The sequence below is a fragment of the Pelodiscus sinensis genome, chromosome 1 (assembly GCF_049634645.1).
Source record: "Pelodiscus sinensis isolate JC-2024 chromosome 1, ASM4963464v1, whole genome shotgun sequence".
Classification (NCBI taxonomy): Eukaryota; Metazoa; Chordata; order Testudines; family Trionychidae; genus Pelodiscus; species Pelodiscus sinensis.
In genome coordinates this window covers 61,617,815-61,636,140 of record NC_134711.1, presented here as the reverse complement: position 1 = coordinate 61,636,140, position 18,326 = coordinate 61,617,815, and the positions used below count along the sequence as shown (strand labels likewise).

The window sequence follows — 18,326 nt, the reverse complement described above, 5'->3', positions numbered from 1 at the left end:
CCTCCCATACTAGGGATGTAAAATTTCAATTAATTGGCTAATTGAAAAGTCTATGCAATTTGCATTGACTATTCGATTAGTCAATAAGGGAGCTTCTGCCTTTGAAGAGTAGCAACACCCCCAGGGCTGTTTCTAAACTTCAAAGGCGAAAACACTGCAGGGAGAAAGGGGACAGTGGGGGATTCAAACTGTCTGAGTTCCCCAACTAGCCCCATGCTTCCCACGGCATTTGAAAGTGGCAGCGCCACATGGAGCCCAGGGTCAGTGTGGAGTTCCCAGCTGATCTCGGGCTCCATGCAGAGCTGCCGCTTTGAAACTCTGCATGCAGCCCGGGCGCACTAGAGACCCTTTTCCCCCGCCCTCCTTGCTGCCTCTTTCTGATAGAGGAAGCCAGAGGAAGGGGGAAGCAACTAGTCGACCAGCATGTCAACTTTCCGACAAGCATTTGCTTATCAGAGATTCAACTGGTTGTTCACATCCTTATTCCATAACTACCTCAGTCCCTGCAGAACACCCAGCCTGCTGCCCTTGACCACCTCTCCCCATGCCCAGTCCATTCAGGGCCCCCCCCACCCTCTGCCCCTCACCAGCCTCCCCCCATACCAAGCCCCATGCATCACTCCCTGACTGCTCCATCCCCCGCTCCTCCCGATGCCTGGGTCCTGCAGCACCCCCTACTTACTGCACCCCATGCCTGCTTGGTCCCTGCTACACTCACTGCCCACTGCCCTCAGCCCCTTCTTATGCCCAGACCCAGCAGTGCCCCACACCCTTTACTCCCCTAACTCCTCTCTATACCCAGCCTCTTCAGCAGCCCCCACTCACCCCTCTCTATCTGTGGGGGGCAGCTTTGCACAGTGCGGATTGTTTTTGGATGGATGTTTGTTATTTTTCGCTTCACTTGTGCTCTTCCTCCCCTGTAGAGCATGTTAACTTTGGACAAAGCAGGACCACCTTCTGCCCCTGAACCAGCTCTGCCCGGACCAGCGGTGGGGAGGGAACATGCCAACCTAAGCCCTTCTCCCCGCAGCAGAAAAACTGAGCGAGGCTGATGCTTCAAGTTATGGGAAATGCATGTGGCACGGATCTGGAAGCGTCTCTATGAAGGGGGCAGCACTCAGGCCCTGCAGGGCTGCCTGCCCCGTGCTGCTACAATAACCAGCTACACCTGGACGTGCTGGGGTTCCCCATGCACTATAGCTGCCCGCACCCACACCTTCTCCATCACAGCTCCTGTGGCCCCTGCCAGGCCCGGCTAATGGGGCAGCAGCCAGCAGGGGATGCTCCAGTCAGTGTAGCCTTTCCCTGAAAGGTCAAGGTGCAGCACTGCAAGCAGGACCCCACCAGGAACTGGAGGGGAGAGCAGGAATTCAGGGGGAATGAACTGGAGCTGCAGGAGAACTGGGAAAGGAAAGAGGGGATAGACAGAGGAATCTGTGGTTAATGGTACTGTAGAGAGTCTTATAGCCCCATGCACAGGGCTTCTCTCTCTACCATAGATCAGGTAATTTCCTTTTTCTTCCTCTCAACTCACAGTTAAGCAAGCCCTCTCTCCTGTCCCATGATTCCCCACTTTGCTGAGAGAACCTGCTGACGCTGGTGACATGATGTCACTCTGTCATCCCGCAGGAAAAAAAGTGTTTATATATAGAGAGAGATAACATTTACCATGCACTTGTTCATTCACTCTTTCACTTCCCTGGGGCTTGGTGCTTCAGATTATAGCTTCTCCTTGAAGAATGAAAATATTTGGATTTTCTGAGGCCTGAGCAGATCTCCTGTTCCTTTACTGATAATGTCTCTACAACATGTGAAATTACTTAATTGACTCTTTAAATGATAAAGGTCTGGATTCATCTTTCTGTGATGTTAGTGTTTTCAGAGTCAATTAGCAGGTTTTGTCCCAATATTTTATGTTAAAGGTCTAAAGAACACTGCTCACAGGTTCCAAAAAGGAAAAATAATCACTCTATTGTAAACTGGCTGTGTTTTAAATTTGAGCACAGACATATGGATATAAATGGGCAATGCTAACTAAAGGCACATATCAAGTCCATTAGTGTTGGTATAAAAACTGCTTTTCTTGAATCGGGTGCTTGTACTTAATGAGAACAGCGCCCTTTCTTGTTGAAAATCCTGTACTGTAACTAAAATAGAATAATGAATTTCAATATGAAACACAGCTTTGTCTTATGATTAAGGGAAAGGAAATAATAATGTTTGCACTTATAGACTGCAGTGATTTCATTCAAGGACCTCAAAGCATTTTCCAAACATTAATTATCCCCAAGCCATTGGAACATTTTCAAACCTGCATTTCATCCAAATCTCCCATTAGGGTATGTAAAGAATGCAGAATCATGTCTAAAGTATCCCAGGTAATATGTATAATCAAACTCCATATTCCAAATGGGTGAATTTAAGCACAGAGGTCCTTATTCTCATTTACACAAAGGCTCCTATCACCTCTACAGTAGTGTAAAATGGGGGAAGATTATCATTACAGCTAGAGGCCATAGTGTAAATGAGCATTGTGCACACAAGGATTAAGTGGCTTCCCCCATACCACACAGAAAACACTCTATGCCCGTGGTGTCACACACACTAGCCACTAACCACCTGTGGCTATTTGGCCACTTGAGTGTGGCTAGTTTGCTATAGCAGTAACCACTATAGTAGCTACTGCTTCAGAACTGGTTGGACACCATGACTCTATGCTGATGGTAAGAGCTGGAAGATAATCCAGGAATCATGATTACCAGCCTAACCATCAGATGACACTTTTACACATTCATGGCACCAGATCTCCCAGCAGCCCCCATATACTCAAGGGTGTAAGGTGTTGACTTCTTTATGTCTGTAGAGAGAGACACTAGGGCCTAGACTACAGTGCAGCAGAAGGTTGACCTAAGATATGCAACTCCAGCTATATTAATTGCGTAGCTGAAGTCAAAGTACAGGCAGTCCCCGACTTACGCGGATCCGACTTATGTCGGATCCGCACTTACGAACGGGGCTTTCTCGCCCTGGAGGTCGAGGTGGCGGATTGCTGCCTGCGAGCTCCGGGGCGAGAAAGCCCCATTCGTAAGCTGCTCCCGGTGCCCCTGGTCTGCTGGAGACGGTCCCCAGCAGACCACAGGCACCGGGAGCGAAGCCGCAGCAGCGGCGGGTTCCCGCGCTTCTGAGGCTTTGCTTTGGCAAAGCCTCAGAAGCGCGGGAACCCGCCGCTGCTGCGGCTTCAGTCCCAGTGCCCCTGGTCTGCTGGAGACGGTCCTCAGCAGACCAGGGGCACCGGGACTGAAGCCGCAGCCACGGCGGGGTCCCGCGCCTCTGAGACTTTGCCAGAGCAAAGCCTCAGAGGCGCGGCACCCCGCTGCCGCTGTGGCTCTGCTCCCCGTGTCCCTGGTCTGCTGGGGGGGCGGCACAGCTAGTGTGCCCCCCCCCAAGCAGACCAGGCTTTTGTTGTGGACCCTGGGGCAGAGCAGCTGGGGCGCTGCCGATTGGTCCTGCAGCGCCACTCTAGGCACTACTGGACCAACCCGGCAGCACCCCAGCTGCCCTGCCCCAGGTCCCGATTCAGTCGCTGCTGGTCAGTTTCAGCAGTGGCTGAATCAGGACGCCTGGGGCAGAGCAGCTGGGGTGCTGCTGGGTTGGTCCAGTAGCGCCAAGGAGCGAGGAGCGGTGCTACTGGAGCAACCCAGCAGCACCCCAGCTGCTCTGCCCCAGGCGTCCCCAAGTCAGCCGCTGCTGAAACTGACCAGCGGCTGACTACAGGAAGCCCGAGGCAGAGTTGCTCTGCCCCAGGCTTCCTGGAATCAGCCGCTGATCAGTTTCAGCAGCAGCTGACTTGGGGACGCTTGGGGTTCTTAAGTTGAATCTGTATATAAGTCAGAATTGGCGGTCAGTTTCAGCAGCAGCTGAATCTGGACGCCAGTTCCGACTTACATACAGATTCAACTTAAGAACAAACCTACAGTCCCTATCTTGTACGTAACCCGGGGACTGCCTGTATCTAAAAACCCCATCCACACAGTGGGAGGCTGCCTGGAGCACATCCTCCCATCAGCTTCCCTTACTCCTTGCAGAATGAGGAATACCACATGCCAATGGGGTCTGCTCTTGGTGTTCAATTTACAGGTCTATATTAGACCCACAGAATTGAATGGGGGCTCAATCTCCTCGCCAGTTTAGACATGCCCTAGAGGTGCTAGACCACTGGGGATCCTAATCAGGAATATTCTCTCCCCCCAACACATCTCGTATTTTAATTTTTATATATATTTCTATTGTATTTTTAAAATGTTGTAAGCCACCTCAAATACTTTAATTAGAGAGGTGGAGTAAAAATATTTTAAACAAACAAACAAACAAATAAATAAATACCAATAAACTAAGCAGAGCTTGGGGTGTTTATTTTATGATCTTTTTGAAAACATAGTTTTTTAAATACTAACACAGGCAAGTTCTTCTGAAAGTAATAATAAAAAGCAAGAGCTGCTCAGAACCCTAAACAACTTTTTAGTCTGCTTATGCCTAGTGCCAGCTCTGGTGTGAGCCCTTTAACTGGACATGTCCAGTGTCTATATTAAAAAACCAGCTTTTGTCTTAATACCTAAATTAGTTAAATTCAAAATTATTTAAGGAACTTATGAAGCTTAGTTTGATAATTGTATTCATATTTTTATCAAATACATTTCCTGGTAACAGCTGGGCCAAGCCCAGTTACAAAAACTCACACTGGTCCTGATACTCCCTCATACATCTTGTACACAAAGAGCATGTAATGCCCTTCCAAGTCCTCCCTACCTCATTACTCTGACAGCTATGCATGTGCTGAATGCATCGTTAGCCTATAGGTACTGAAAACAAGCAAATGCACTGGCTTGGGATACAATTCAAATGTGTGCTCTGCTCCATCATCTAACTAGTAGACATGTGAGAACAAGTAAGGAAGGACAACCTTCTTACAATGCTAGGCGACTGTCAGGAGATCAGAAATCTATTCCTGGCTCTTCCAAAGATTTCCTATGTGACCCAGGGCAAGATGCTTGGGCCAAATTTCTAAAGGCAGTTAGCTGCCTAACTCCCATTTAGTTCAGCTGCACCAATGCATCTGTGCCATTGTAGTGTTTTAATAAAAACACTCTATGCCAATGGGAGGAGCTCTTATCAGCATAGTTAATCCATACACAAATGCATGGTGCAGCCGTGTCATTGCAGCATTTTAAGTGTAAACATGCACTAATTCTAGGCCATAGAAATTTAGGATCAAATTCTCTATTGGTATAAATGGGCAGAACTCCATTGCCATCCTTGGATTCATACATAGATTCATACCAGCAGAGAATATGGCTCCAGAATTCTGATCAGGAATGATAACTGTGATATCACATACAAAGTCCTTTACTTGAATCTTATCTTAAACACAGCCTAGCCTACCTAGTACAGAAATGAAGAAGCACACACCTCTCTGAGGGTATCTCTACACTGCATTCTTCTTTTGAGAGAGGAATGAAAATGCAGCCGAACGAAATTGCAAATGAAGCAGAAAGTTGAATTTCCTGGGCTTCATTTGCATAATCACAGCCGGACTCTTTTTCAAAATACCCTATTTCGAAAAAAACCCATTGTGTAGATGGAGTTATTTCGAGAAAAAACCCTTCTTTCAAAATAACCCTTAAACCTCATTTTATAAGGAGTAAGAGTTATTGCGAAAGAAGGAGTTTTTCTCGAAATAACACCATCTACACAGCGGGTTTTTTTTCGAAATAGAGTATTTCGAAAAAGCGGCCGGCCGCGGTTATGCAAATGAAGCCTGGGAAATTCAAATCCTCTTAAAATCAGGAATAAGGGACCTTTCGGAAAAGGCTTTATTTTCCGAAAGATCCCCGTCTAGATTGGCGCTTTTTTCCAGCAAAGCCCCGAGCCGGAAAAAAGCGGCAGCCATGTTTATACAAATGAAGCAGGGAAAATTTAAATCCCCCGCTTCATTTGCAATTCCGACTTGTGTCATCTGCATCCCTTTTCCGGAAAAGGGGTGCAGTGTAGACACAGCATAAATGTATCCAAGGCAGAGTATGTTTTAAAGGTATGTTTTCCAATCCATTCAATGACTTGCAACTTAGAAAAGTTGTTTTCCTTCTCCAGAATATAAAATGAAAAAAAAATTAAATGTCAAATTACCAAACTTTAAAGATTCACCAGTAATTAAAAATAATCTTAAAGGTTCCTGGATAACTTGCTTTTGCAGTTATCCTAGTCTTTTGAGAGATTATACTTTTTGAAGATCATCTTGTATGGAAATTATACAATACATATTAAGCTTTCTAAGACTTCGAAATTGTTCTTCATATAACTTGATTTTATGTCATATGTCAACACTTTCAGTTTAGGAACAGTGAGGACATTGGCAATGATTTAGATCACTGTAGTTTTAAAAGCCCATTCAAGATCTTTAGGTTGCTAAAATGATGACCATCCACTAGGGATGTGAAAGTTCAACTGTGTAAACAGTTAACCAATAAGCCTAGGCTTATTGGTTAAAGTTCACAGTTACACACAGGCTCCCACGCTTCTATTTCAGTCTAATGCACTCAAAGCAAGACCAAATATTATCTATTCAGACCAACCCTGACAGGTGTTTGTCTAACTTGCTCTTAAAACTCCTATGACAGAGATTCACAACCTCCCTATGCAATTTATTGCAGTGTTTAACTGCCATGACAGTTAGAAAGGTTTTCCTAATGTCCAGCCTGAATCATCCTTGCTACAATTTAAGTCTATTGCTTCCTGTCCTATCTTCAGAGGTTAATGAAAATAATTTTTCTCCCTCCTCCTTGTAACAACCTTTTAAGTACTTGAAAATGGTTATGTCATAGAATCATAGAATTATAGGGTTGAAAGAGACACCTCAGAAGGTCATCAAGTCCAGCCCCCTGCTCTAGGCAGGACCAATTCCAACTAAATCAACCCGGCCAGGGCTTTGTCAAGCCGAGACTTAAACATCTCTAGGGATGGAGATTCTACCACCTCCCTAGGTAACCCATTCCAGTAATACACCACCCTCCTAGTGAAATAATTTTTCCTAATATCCAACCTAGACCTTCTCTCTTGAGACCATTGCTTCTCCTTTTGTCATCTGTTACCACTGAGAACAGATCTCTCTATCCTCTTTGGAACCCCCTTCAGATAGTTGAAGGCTGCTATCAAATCCCCCCTCACTCTTCTCTTCTGTAGACTAAATAAGCTCAAATCCCTCAGTCTCTCCTCATAAGTCGTGCTCCAACCCCACATTTTTGTTGCCTACTGCTAGACTCTCTCCAATGCATCCACATCGTTTTTGTAATGGGGGGACTCCAGAATTGGACACAGTACTCCCGATATGATCTCACTAGGGCCAAATAAAGATGAATTATCATTTCCCTAGATCTGCTGGCAATGCTCCTACTAATGCACCCCAATATGCTGTTAGTGGGCACACTTTTGACTTATATCCAGCTTCTCATCCCCAGGTTCTTTTCTGCAGAATTGCTGCTTAGCCAATCAGTCCCTAGCCTGTAGCAGTGCTTAGGATTCTTCCATCCCAAATGCAGGAACCTGCACTTGTCCTTGTTAAACCTCATCAGATTTCTTTTGACCCAATCCTCCGATTTGTCTAGGTCACATTGGACCCTATCCCTACCCTCACCTTAGTGTCATCTGCGAACATGTCCTCTTCAGTCTTCTTTTCTCCAGACTAAACAAACCCAATTTTTTCAATCTTCCCTCATAGATCATGTTTCCTAGAGCTTTAATCATTTGTGTTGCTCTTCTCTGGATCTCCTCCAATTTGTCCAGATCTTTCCTCAAATTTGGCACCCAGCATGGGACACAATACTCCAATTGAGGCCTAATCAGCATGGAGTAGAATGGAAGAATTACTCCTTGTGTCTGTCTTACAACACTCCTACTAATGCATCCCAGAACAATGTTTGCCTTTTTTGCAACAGTGTCACACTGCTGACTCTTATTTAGCTTGTGGCTCACTATGATCCCCAGATCCCTTTCCACTGTACTCCTTCCTAAACAATCATTTCCCATTTTCTATGTGTGCAAGTGATTGTTTCTTCCTAAATGGAGTCCTTTGCATTTATCCTTATTGAATTTCACTGTAGTTACTTCAGACCATTTCTCAAAATTGTCCAGATCATTTTGAATTTTAATTCTGTGCTCCAAAGCACTTGCAACCCCTTCCAGCTTGGTATTGTCTGAAAACTTTATTAGTGTACTGTCTATACCATTATAGAGAGTAAGGTCAGGTCAGCTGCAGGAAGTCAAAGGAAGAACAGTTTCCCTTCAACTTCCCTTGCTCCTTGTGAAAGCAGGGTTACTGGCATTGACTAAAGTGCCCCTCTCTTTTTGAATTGGCTGTTTTAACTAGACCACCAATTTGAACCCTGGAAGATTGACAGCGTCAGCGTCGATTGTTCTCAGTAGTGTAGACATACCCTTATTGCCCCCCTCCTCCATTCAATAATTAGCCTACCCTATCCTTGTCTTCCTTTTGCTTCAAATGCATTTATAAAAGTTATCTGCTAAAAATCATTTTCTTCACTTTTTAAAAAATAGTTTTGAATCTCCTAATTTAACTTTCAGCATTTAAGGTGAAATCCTGGACCTCCTGAAGACAATGGCAAACCTTCCATTGACTTAAATAGGAGTAGGATTACACCCTGAAACCTCAGAACCATAAACTTGTCTATCTACAAATGTTAAAATCAGTTCAAACCCTTGCATAGAGAAATGGAGTTTACTTCTGATTGCTTTATCATCTTCCTATTTGGAATGAACTGTTTAGCACATTTAGCAGTAAATAAGTCTGCCTGCAAGAAAAAGTCATATTATCAAAAAAATCATATTGATCTGTTGTTTGTGGTTCAATGATTTTGTGCGTGTGCATTTGTGCTTAGAAACTAACTACTTTATCTTTGCTGTTATAAGCAAGTTATTGTAGGAGTTTTACATAATCCTTTGTATTATCCTTTACCAGATAGTTTCATATTACTATACCATTATGTCAATCAGTTATCCGCATCAACTCCAGACCCCTTACAAAGTTATAACATGTGCATATGGAGTTCTGGAATATGCCTGGCTATTTTATTTGCTTTTGAAATGTTTTGTTTCAATTTAAACAATGTTAGGGTGAAATCAGACATTCTAAAAACCAATCTGGAATACCCTTTTAAAGCATCATCTTCGGAATGAGGTTTCAGGTTTCTCCATTAAACTGAAGTCTGAGAGCACTAGAAGTCTGTGAAATTTCCAGGACTTTTTAATATGATCCATTGGAATGAATTGTATTATAACTGCTTATTCGGTCTGTTCTGCTTCTGCCTCAACAAAGTACTTCACTCAGATTACTAGCCTTACACAGATGTAAAAAATGTGGAAGTTTGAAGTGCAGTCTCCTTGGGACATGGCAATGTGGAACTACCCCTGCTTCTCACTGAAGGTACGTCTACATAGCGGGGCCATTTCGGGATACCACATGTATACCTGAATAGCAACCCCATGTCTTTTAAACACACTGGCTATTTCGAGATAGGTCTTTCAGAGGAGAACACGCTATTTCAGCATCCCTGTAACCTTCGTTCCATGAGTGTTAAGGGATGTCTCAAAATAGCATGTTATTTCAAAATTTGGCACTGTGTAGACGTGCCAAATTTCAAAATATATTATTTCAAAATTCAATCGAAATAAGAGACACAATTTGCGTATCTTATTTTGAGTTTAGGGTGCTGTGTAGATATACCTTGACTCCAGTGTGATTAGGGTTAGGCTCCACCACTAAAATCCTGGCTTCATTGAAGACAATGGCAAAATTCCCATCCACTTCAATGGGGCCCCCTGGCTTCATTATCTCTGCAAATTGCTATGACACATACAATAGTAATCTATTATATATTTTAGAGAGATTGCGTGTCTGTCTGTCCATCCGGGAGTCTGTTTGTTCAAGAACTCTCCTAAATGTTAAGAGCTAGGATCACCAAATTTGGTATGCAACTTCCTTTTATCCTAACTCAAAGCAAGGTGAGGGTTTGGTTGTGCCAGGACAATGGGATGAGACTGGAATTCAATTGTTTCTCATGAAATAGAAAAGGAGGGGTCTGGTAGGAGGGACAGTTATATCATAAAATGATCATAGAGGAGCAGCAAGGGGCCAGAGATGGGGACCAGGACAGTTATAACTCCATTGGGACAGCAGGGGGCAGAGGTGGAGAAAGAGCCAGCTATCTGCTTGGGTACGTCTACACGGCACAGCTATTTCAGGATACCACAGGTATCACAAAATAGCTACCCCGCATCTACACAAGCCAATCGTTCTTTCAAAATATTTTTCAAAATAACGGGCGCACTACTTCGCCATCCCGATAAACTTCATTGCATAAGGGTTAAGGGATGGCTCGAAATAGTGTGTTATTTCAAAATTCGGTGCTGTGTAGATGCACCAAATTTCAAAATAAGCTACTTTGAAATAGATTCAAAATAAGATACGCCATTTGTGTAGCACAAATTGTGTATCTTTTTTCAAGTTTAAAGTGCTGTTTAGACACATCTCTATATTCAGAGTTTGTCTGTTCGTGCATCTGTTTGTCTATCCCCAGGTGAGGGACCTGAAGCCCTCCCCAAACTGTGCCCACTACAGCTGCAGTGGCCATGGATAGGCACTTCTCACCTGGCCCGTGAGAGAGGGTTGGGACTGTCCTCTCTCCCCGGGGCAGCCTGCACACTCTTATCTGCAGCCCCCCGGAGTCCCAGAGAAATGATTTAACTGAAGAAAAACAAACATTTGAGTTAAGGACCTGAGCAACACCAAGTAAATCTCCTAGTCCTACTAATAACAAGCTTCATCTGCATATTTCACAGGCAACAAAAAACCTAGATCATGTCCTTGTATCAAAATGTCTAAAATTAAAGGGTAACATGCACACAACGAAATATTTTTCATTATTAAAATGACAGGATTCCCTCCCCCCAATTGTATTGTACTGCACACATATGTCCAGCAACAACTTTTAGTGACAGATGGAGTCTAGTATAACTGAAACTGAATTTCTGATTCTAAATATGTTGGATCCCATCTGGTTCTTCCTTATTATCTCCATTGCTTTTAATCAATTAACTCTAAATGGCTTTTCTTTATAACCAAATATTTATTTCCTATAGAGCCACTCATTCTTTACTGTTTTTGTTCAACAGACGAGGATCTTATCTTCTTGGACTGTTTTTCAAAGTCCATGTTATTTATTAAATATATAGCTTGGTTTACTGTACACTTCTGATAAATCAGGTTTCTACTCCTCTCACTTCAGCTTTTTTTTCCCAGGTTCCATACATTCATGTAGGCCCTCTTCTAAAAAATATTGTGAATCACAAATATTAAATGCTTAATATTTAATAAAATATTAAATATTAAATGCTTAATTTGAACTGGCAGAAAGACTGGCTACCAGAATTCTACAAAAGTCTGTTAGCTACTATGTTTCTGCACGAGCATATTGAAGGAAACAGCAGAAATAATACTTTACCATTTGATGAACAACATATGACACAAACCTCTAGACTCACAAAAATAAGTTACAAATTTAGAAAAATATCCACCCTATAAAATTTCTTTCCCCCACCCTCGCATACACAAAGGAAATCAACAAATTCTTTATTTTAATTGATACATAACTGTTTAAAATAATGCTTGATACAAATATATTAGATTAGCAGGTTCTCAAACTGTGGGTTGGGACCCCAAAGCGGGTCACAACTTCGATCTAATGAGATCATCATGGCTGGAGCCTGGGCCCACAGCCCACTGCCAGGGCTAGAGCCAAAGTATGAACCTCATCTCCCAGGGCCAAAGCTTAAGCTTAAGGGTTTGAGCCATCGGTGGCAGGGCTTTGGGATATAGTCCCGCTCTCCCCACACCTGGGGCTGAAGCCCTCCAGCTTTGGTGGCCCACTACCGGGAGCAGTGCGGTTCACAAGGGCTCAAGCTTCAGTCCCCCATCCTGGAGTCCGGTAGTAACTTTTGTTGTCAGAAGGGGGTCACAGTGCAATGAAGTTTGAGAACCCCTGTATTACATTTACAAAGAAAATAACTGCTAAAAAATCCAAATTACATTCATGTGATAAAAAGAGTGTTTTCTGAACAGAAACTAGATGTTAAAACATAGTGAGTCTTATTATGTCATGCCCATCTGTTTTTAGATAGAATCCCTCACTGATTTCCACAGCAAATACTGCTTAATATTGATGGTATGCTAATGACTCCTAATTATTTAACAATTTTTTTTATGAATAAAATGAGATATGGCTCTCCATTTTATCACACGCAAAAGGAAGCCCACAAGTTTGACTCAAGTTGGAAAACAGAAAATCAGAAGAGAGAAAATGGAACTTATATTTCCCAATGTCTATAACATTGTCCCATTGTTAGGTACAAGTTTGTGTATTATTTTTAAAATTCACTCTAAAACAACCATGCAGTGCAGTAGTAAATGGGTAAAGGGTTCTGTTTCTGATATCTGCAAAAAGAAAATACTACAAAGCATTAAAATACTCGTTAATTTCAAGGAACCGAGTGGCATTGTTGGAAAGCATTTACTGGTTGCAGAGTGAAGACTGCCTCTATGGGATAGTCAAGAATTTATTTCTGCAGTTCAATTTTTTCACCCAAAGGATGGTACTCTATTTATTTCTTTGTTGCTACTGCCTGCTTACTCTTGACAGTGTAAGCTACACAAACCAAAGTGCAATACGCTGTCTAAAAAAACCCATTATTTTTCTGTTTTAGAGAAGACACCTCTTAATCTCTGGATACATTGCCTAGGATGGTGCTCCTCTTAGCACCGCAAACTGTGACATTTTCCATTCCCACAGAGTTAACAACATTCTGCTTACAACCACATACACCAAACTCAGAATAGATGGTTTGGATGTTATAAATTATTCTCATAAAATAGCTATTCATGGGCCTCCCTGGGGATTGCACCTAATACGAGGATCAGACAAAATCAGTTAGCATCCACATATATAATCTCAGGCCCTAAAAAACTCTACACAACCTTATAAGGAAACTGACAGTAATTGCTATATGTTTTACTGAGCTATTTAGTGTTTGCCTCATGCAAGCCACCTTTGAGAAGGTTACCAATTCATTTAAGTTTTTATAAACCATCTAATCTCCTAATGCCAATGGGCTTCTTCTCTGTGGACAAAGAATCTGCCTAGTCTAAATACTGTAGACATGTATACTATATACTGTATATGATTGCCTGATTTTCTCCACAATATTAGAGGAAGATCCTGAGGTACTTTTATCACTGGATCACAATAAAGGATTATTTTTATAGCGTATGTTAAAACCATCCCTCCTCTCTTGTGCTTAGCTTCTGAAACTTTGGGGAACCTCAGTCATAGCTGGAAGCTTTCTGTGGGGCTGTTTTAGCTCTAGGAAGCCTGGATGTCTTGACAACTGTCTTAAAATATATTTCAAAGGAAGCTAATATGGAGGAAATGACAACATGAAGATGAGGAAATAGAAGGAAGAACATAAGGAAATGAAGAAGAGATGGGACAAGAAAAACAAGTATAGAAAAAATATGGAGGACAGAATTGGAAAAGTTAAAGGTACAGGGAGAAGGAGAAGGAGATAGGGTATGTCCACACTACCACCCTAGTTCGAACTAGTGTGGTTAATATAGTCAATCGAAGTTGCAAATGAAGCCCGGGATTTAAATATCCCGCGCTTCATTTGCATCTTGCCGGGCGCCGCCATTTTTAAATCCCCGGTAGTTCGGACTCCGTGCCCGCGGCTACACGCGGCACGGAGTAGGTAGTTCGAATTAGGCTTTCTAATTAGAACTACCATTACTCCTCGTGGAACGAGGTGTACCGGTAGTTCGAATTAGAAAGCCTAATTCGAACTACCTACTCCGTGCCGTGTGTAGCCACGGGCACGAAGTCCGAACTACCGGGGATTTAAAAATGGTGGCGCCCGGCAAGATGCAAATGAAGCGCGGGATATTTAAATCCCGGGCTTCATTTGCAACTTCGATTGACTACATTAACCACCCTAGTTCGAACTAGGGTGGTAGTGTAGACATACCCATAGAGAATTTATTATGGAACATTATAGTTGCACTGTCAATGTCTTCCATTAAACACCTATAGATGCTTTTCAGGTGACAATCTCATCGCTTTCCTTTTGAAAGTGTGTGTACAGTATAAGGGAGAAAAGTAAAAAAGAAAGCATACAAGAGGTATGCAGCAACTTCAGCCCTCAACGAGAACACTGAATTTCTAGACTTCAAGCAACCAGAAATGTGTATAACAAGAGGATCAAGGGCACTTTCCAAAAATGAGTTTGTTTTTCACACTAGGGAAGTCCACAGCAATGGAAAAGAGCAGAATTTTAAATTTAATAACAAGACAAGTGAAAAATATAACATCATCCAGTCTATGTGAGGTGTAAAGCTGGTCCACACAAAGAAAACATTCGGTGCAAATTTTCCAAAGTTTATTTTTGTTCCTTTTAAGAATTGGGGGGAGGAGAGGAGGGAGGGAAATGTACTCTGTTTCCCAGGGATTGTGGAGAATTACTAAAGAGACAAAGAGGTTTTGTTTTTCTGGTTGTTTTTTTTTTTTTACTTTATCTTGTACACACTACATTTAAATTTTATCGCCTTTCTTAATCACTTTCTGATGCCTGATAATACCCCCTTTAACCTTTGTTACTCAATTACCAAACAAGTTATCTCATTGTTACCTTTTTTTAAAGGAAGAGTTGAGACTCTTTTTATGCTGATAAGAGACACATACTATTCAATGCCTGCAAACATTTAGTACTAAAGTGTCTTGAGCAAACTATCAGAGTCTAAAGGTAGAAAGTTGAGATAACATGTCTACTGCCTTAACCCTTTCACCCACCCAGCAGAAGAGAAAGAAATGAGACATTCTTTTAAAAAAAACAGAAACAGTCTTCTAAAGAATGGTTTTGGAACATGTTTTGTAAAGTAGAAAAATAAATCAAATGGCTGAAAGTGAAATACTTACCCATTTCCTGGGCCGGCCTCTGGGTCGTTTTTCTCCAGTGGCTTCTGCTTTCTGTAAAGTGAAAAAACATATTTTATAAACAAACATTATTTTGCAGCCCTGGTAACTGAAATGTATTTCTTATAATATTATCCATAATTATGTATCTGCTGATTAGATGAGTGGCAATAAGCCTCTGTCTTTCTCTCCTCTATTGCTTGAATCTTGACTACATTCCTTTTTCTAACATTTCATAGAATAGTCTTAAAGATAATAAAATCCCCTCTTGTAGGGTACAAAGAATACAGTTTGTTTAAAAAAGGAAAGAAACTTCTTAAAGCCAACGGGCTATTTGCTGTTTTTCCTCTTGATAATGTTCAGAAACTAAATCAGCATGTTTGATAAAGAATATCATCTTGAACGTGTGTGTATTTCTACTTAGTGATATCTTTCCTAACTCTGGGTAACATTACCTTTTCAGCTTCAAATATGTCCTTTAAACCGTAAACATATCTTTTACCATTCCAATATAGGTCTTCATTTTGAGGGTGGAAACAAATTCAAAGGTAAATACCCTAGAAATAGCATCTGATATGTAAGCATGGCACAAAGATTGATGCAAGGAGCTCAAACCAAAACAAAACAGATTCCACTCAGGACTCTGTCAGTAGTTTGTTTGGTGACTCTGGGATAAATATACTTACCCACTTTTGTAATAGAACTTTGAAATCCTTGAATAAAAAATTACATATAAAGTGATGTTATTTACAAAGTATGTCCCTCAAGCATAGGCAATATGGGTACGTCTACACTAGCCCCCTAGTTTGAACTAAGGAGGCTAATGAGAGTGACCAAAATTGCTAATGAAGTGCGGGATTTAACTATCCCGTGCTTGATTAGCATATTCCCGGCCGGTCGCCATTTTGGAAACTGACTAGCCCGAAGTAACTGCCCGCGTCTACACGAGGCAGAGAAGCGCGATTCTGAGATAAACCCCTTAGTTCGAATTAACAGTTAAATGAATCATGGAAAGAGGTTTAACTGTTAATTCGAACTAAGGGGTTTATCTCAGAATCACGCTTCTCTGCCGCATGTAGACGCGGGCAGTTACTTCGGACTAGTCAGTTTCCAAAATGGCGACCGGCCGGGAATATGCTAATCAAGCACGGGATATTTAAATCCTGCGCTTCATTAGCAATTTCGGTCACCCTCATTAGCCTCCCTAGTTCAAAGTAGGGGGCTAGTGTAGACGTACCCTCAGTGATTAATAACAGTGCTAATTAAGTAGGTGAACTACAGGTGAAATCCTTCACCCACTCAAGACAACAGCAGAACTCTCTTCTGTGGGGCCAGAATTTCACCCTATGTGCATACTCATCCCTTAAATCTGGGGGCGGGGGAGGTCCCTGCTGCATTGTACGTGTTTTCATATATTGCTTCTTCACAGGAGTCGGGAGTCAATTGTCTCACTACATAAATCACTTATTGGCATATCTCTGTATAATGTAGCATAATGCCTTGTCATGTAAAATGAATCCCACTGAAAGAGAATCTGAGCTGGGAAAGAACTGGGGCCAAGACCTATAAACCTTACTCTATAAGTGCAGTGAAATGACCTTGAAATAAATACCTCACCAAGAAGAAAGGTGTGAAAATAAAATTCACATTCCTAAAGGGCAAAATTATCACTTAGACTTGTTAAAAGAGTAAACTTGCTCTTTAACAGTTTATGCCAGTGTTACATGTAAGGTGAAACCCTCTTATGAGAATACTTTTTAAGAAGTACATTTGCTGTATTCTCTACCTATTTAACACGTTTTTGTTTCCCTTCAGACCCTTCATTATTAGGTCTTTATAACCCAGGCAGTGCAAACAGAGATTAGTTTTAGTATATGATGTCCAAGAGACACACAGTGATGATTTGAGCAATCTCAGGCATTAATATTAAAGAAAGGATTTGTTCAAAATGCTCTAAACCAATACCTGGCATTTTAGTAAAGAAACAACAACCCCTTCCTTTTTCAAAAAAAGATTTTATTACTCTTAAATAAGAGTAGTAAACTAAGAAGACCGAATGGCTCACTTGATGGTTACCAGTTCTGTTCATTTCCTCTGGGGAACCTGGCATTAGCCACTGTCAGAAGACAGGAGATACTGGACTAGATGACCTGGTCTGGAAATCTAACTTTTATAAAACCTATTAAGTTGACCTAGACCATATAAAGTAACTTAACTGGAGAGTCCATGCAGATTTCTTTGAATAATCAATCTTCACTTCCAGTCCTAGACTCTCCTTCAATGTGGTTGTGTGCTATTAACAACGTTTCACCTGAGAAGTGGCTACATTTCAGTAAGGGAAAAGTGTTCCCTGTGTATAATTTGTATATCAGTTTATAAAGTGCTTAAGGACCCTTTGGAATGAAAGACATTATGTTAGTGGTATATATTATTTCCACCTCATGTCAGAAGAAAAACATCTCTATAGTTCTTATCAAAACCAAATCTTTCCCAGAGGTGAGCTGGGCAAACAGCAGTGCATTCTAGTTCATTATGTTTTGGTAGGGAGAGATGCTGTAAGCAAACAGGAAGGTTTCCATAGACTAAACTGCAGAATGACAAGGACTTCCATAATGGACATTTTATCACTTCTCTAAAAGGCAAAGACAAAACACTTCTTGGACAAACAAGAAGGAAAAGTACTGATGAATGCTGTAATTTAATTTAAACACCTGGAGTCATGACTAGCTATTTAGCAGTGATCCTCTCAAATCATTTTACATTTTTCCACGCAAATTTATTTTAATTGACAAGAAGTTAAATATATCAATCCAACAGCACTACTTTGCCTTTGGAATAGATATTTAGAGCAACTAAATTTAATTGCTCCACTAGCTGTTTGCTTTCATTACACTGTTGTGTCTGGTGTGAGGGACAAATCCAGAGTGAGCACCAAACCTCCCAAACATAACAAACAGTTTTATTTGGGCGGCAGTTTGCAAGTGGTCTCAGCTACCCACTTCAGTTTATACTTACTTAATCAAAGGAAGCTGTTTTTTTTTTTTTTTTTTAAATCCTCTGATGCAATGTAGCATAAGGTGTGTTGTGTTGGTTTATATCTCATCACATGACACAACATGAAGAGGCATGACTTTGCTCTATATAACAACATTCAACACTGAACATTAAACATAGAAAAGCTGAGCAAGGGGAAGAAAATTATAATATATGCAGTTTAAAGGTGTTTTTCATTTTTTAAAT

The 18,326-nt window shown here is 41.5% G+C and overlaps 1 protein-coding gene across 3 annotated transcripts in view; it reads right to left on the bottom strand.

Moving 5' to 3' along the window:
- The window catches only part of HMGA2 (high mobility group AT-hook 2), a 213,477-nt gene that overhangs the window by 186,501 nt on the left and 8,650 nt on the right, over nt 1-18,326 (bottom strand). For all 3 annotated transcript variants that reach the window (XM_075931194.1, XM_075931197.1, XM_075931193.1), the window contains one exon: nt 15,090-15,140. In XM_075931194.1, coding sequence (XP_075787309.1) covers nt 15,090-15,140 — 51 coding nt within the window. The remainder of the gene's footprint in view (nt 1-15,089; nt 15,141-18,326) is intronic.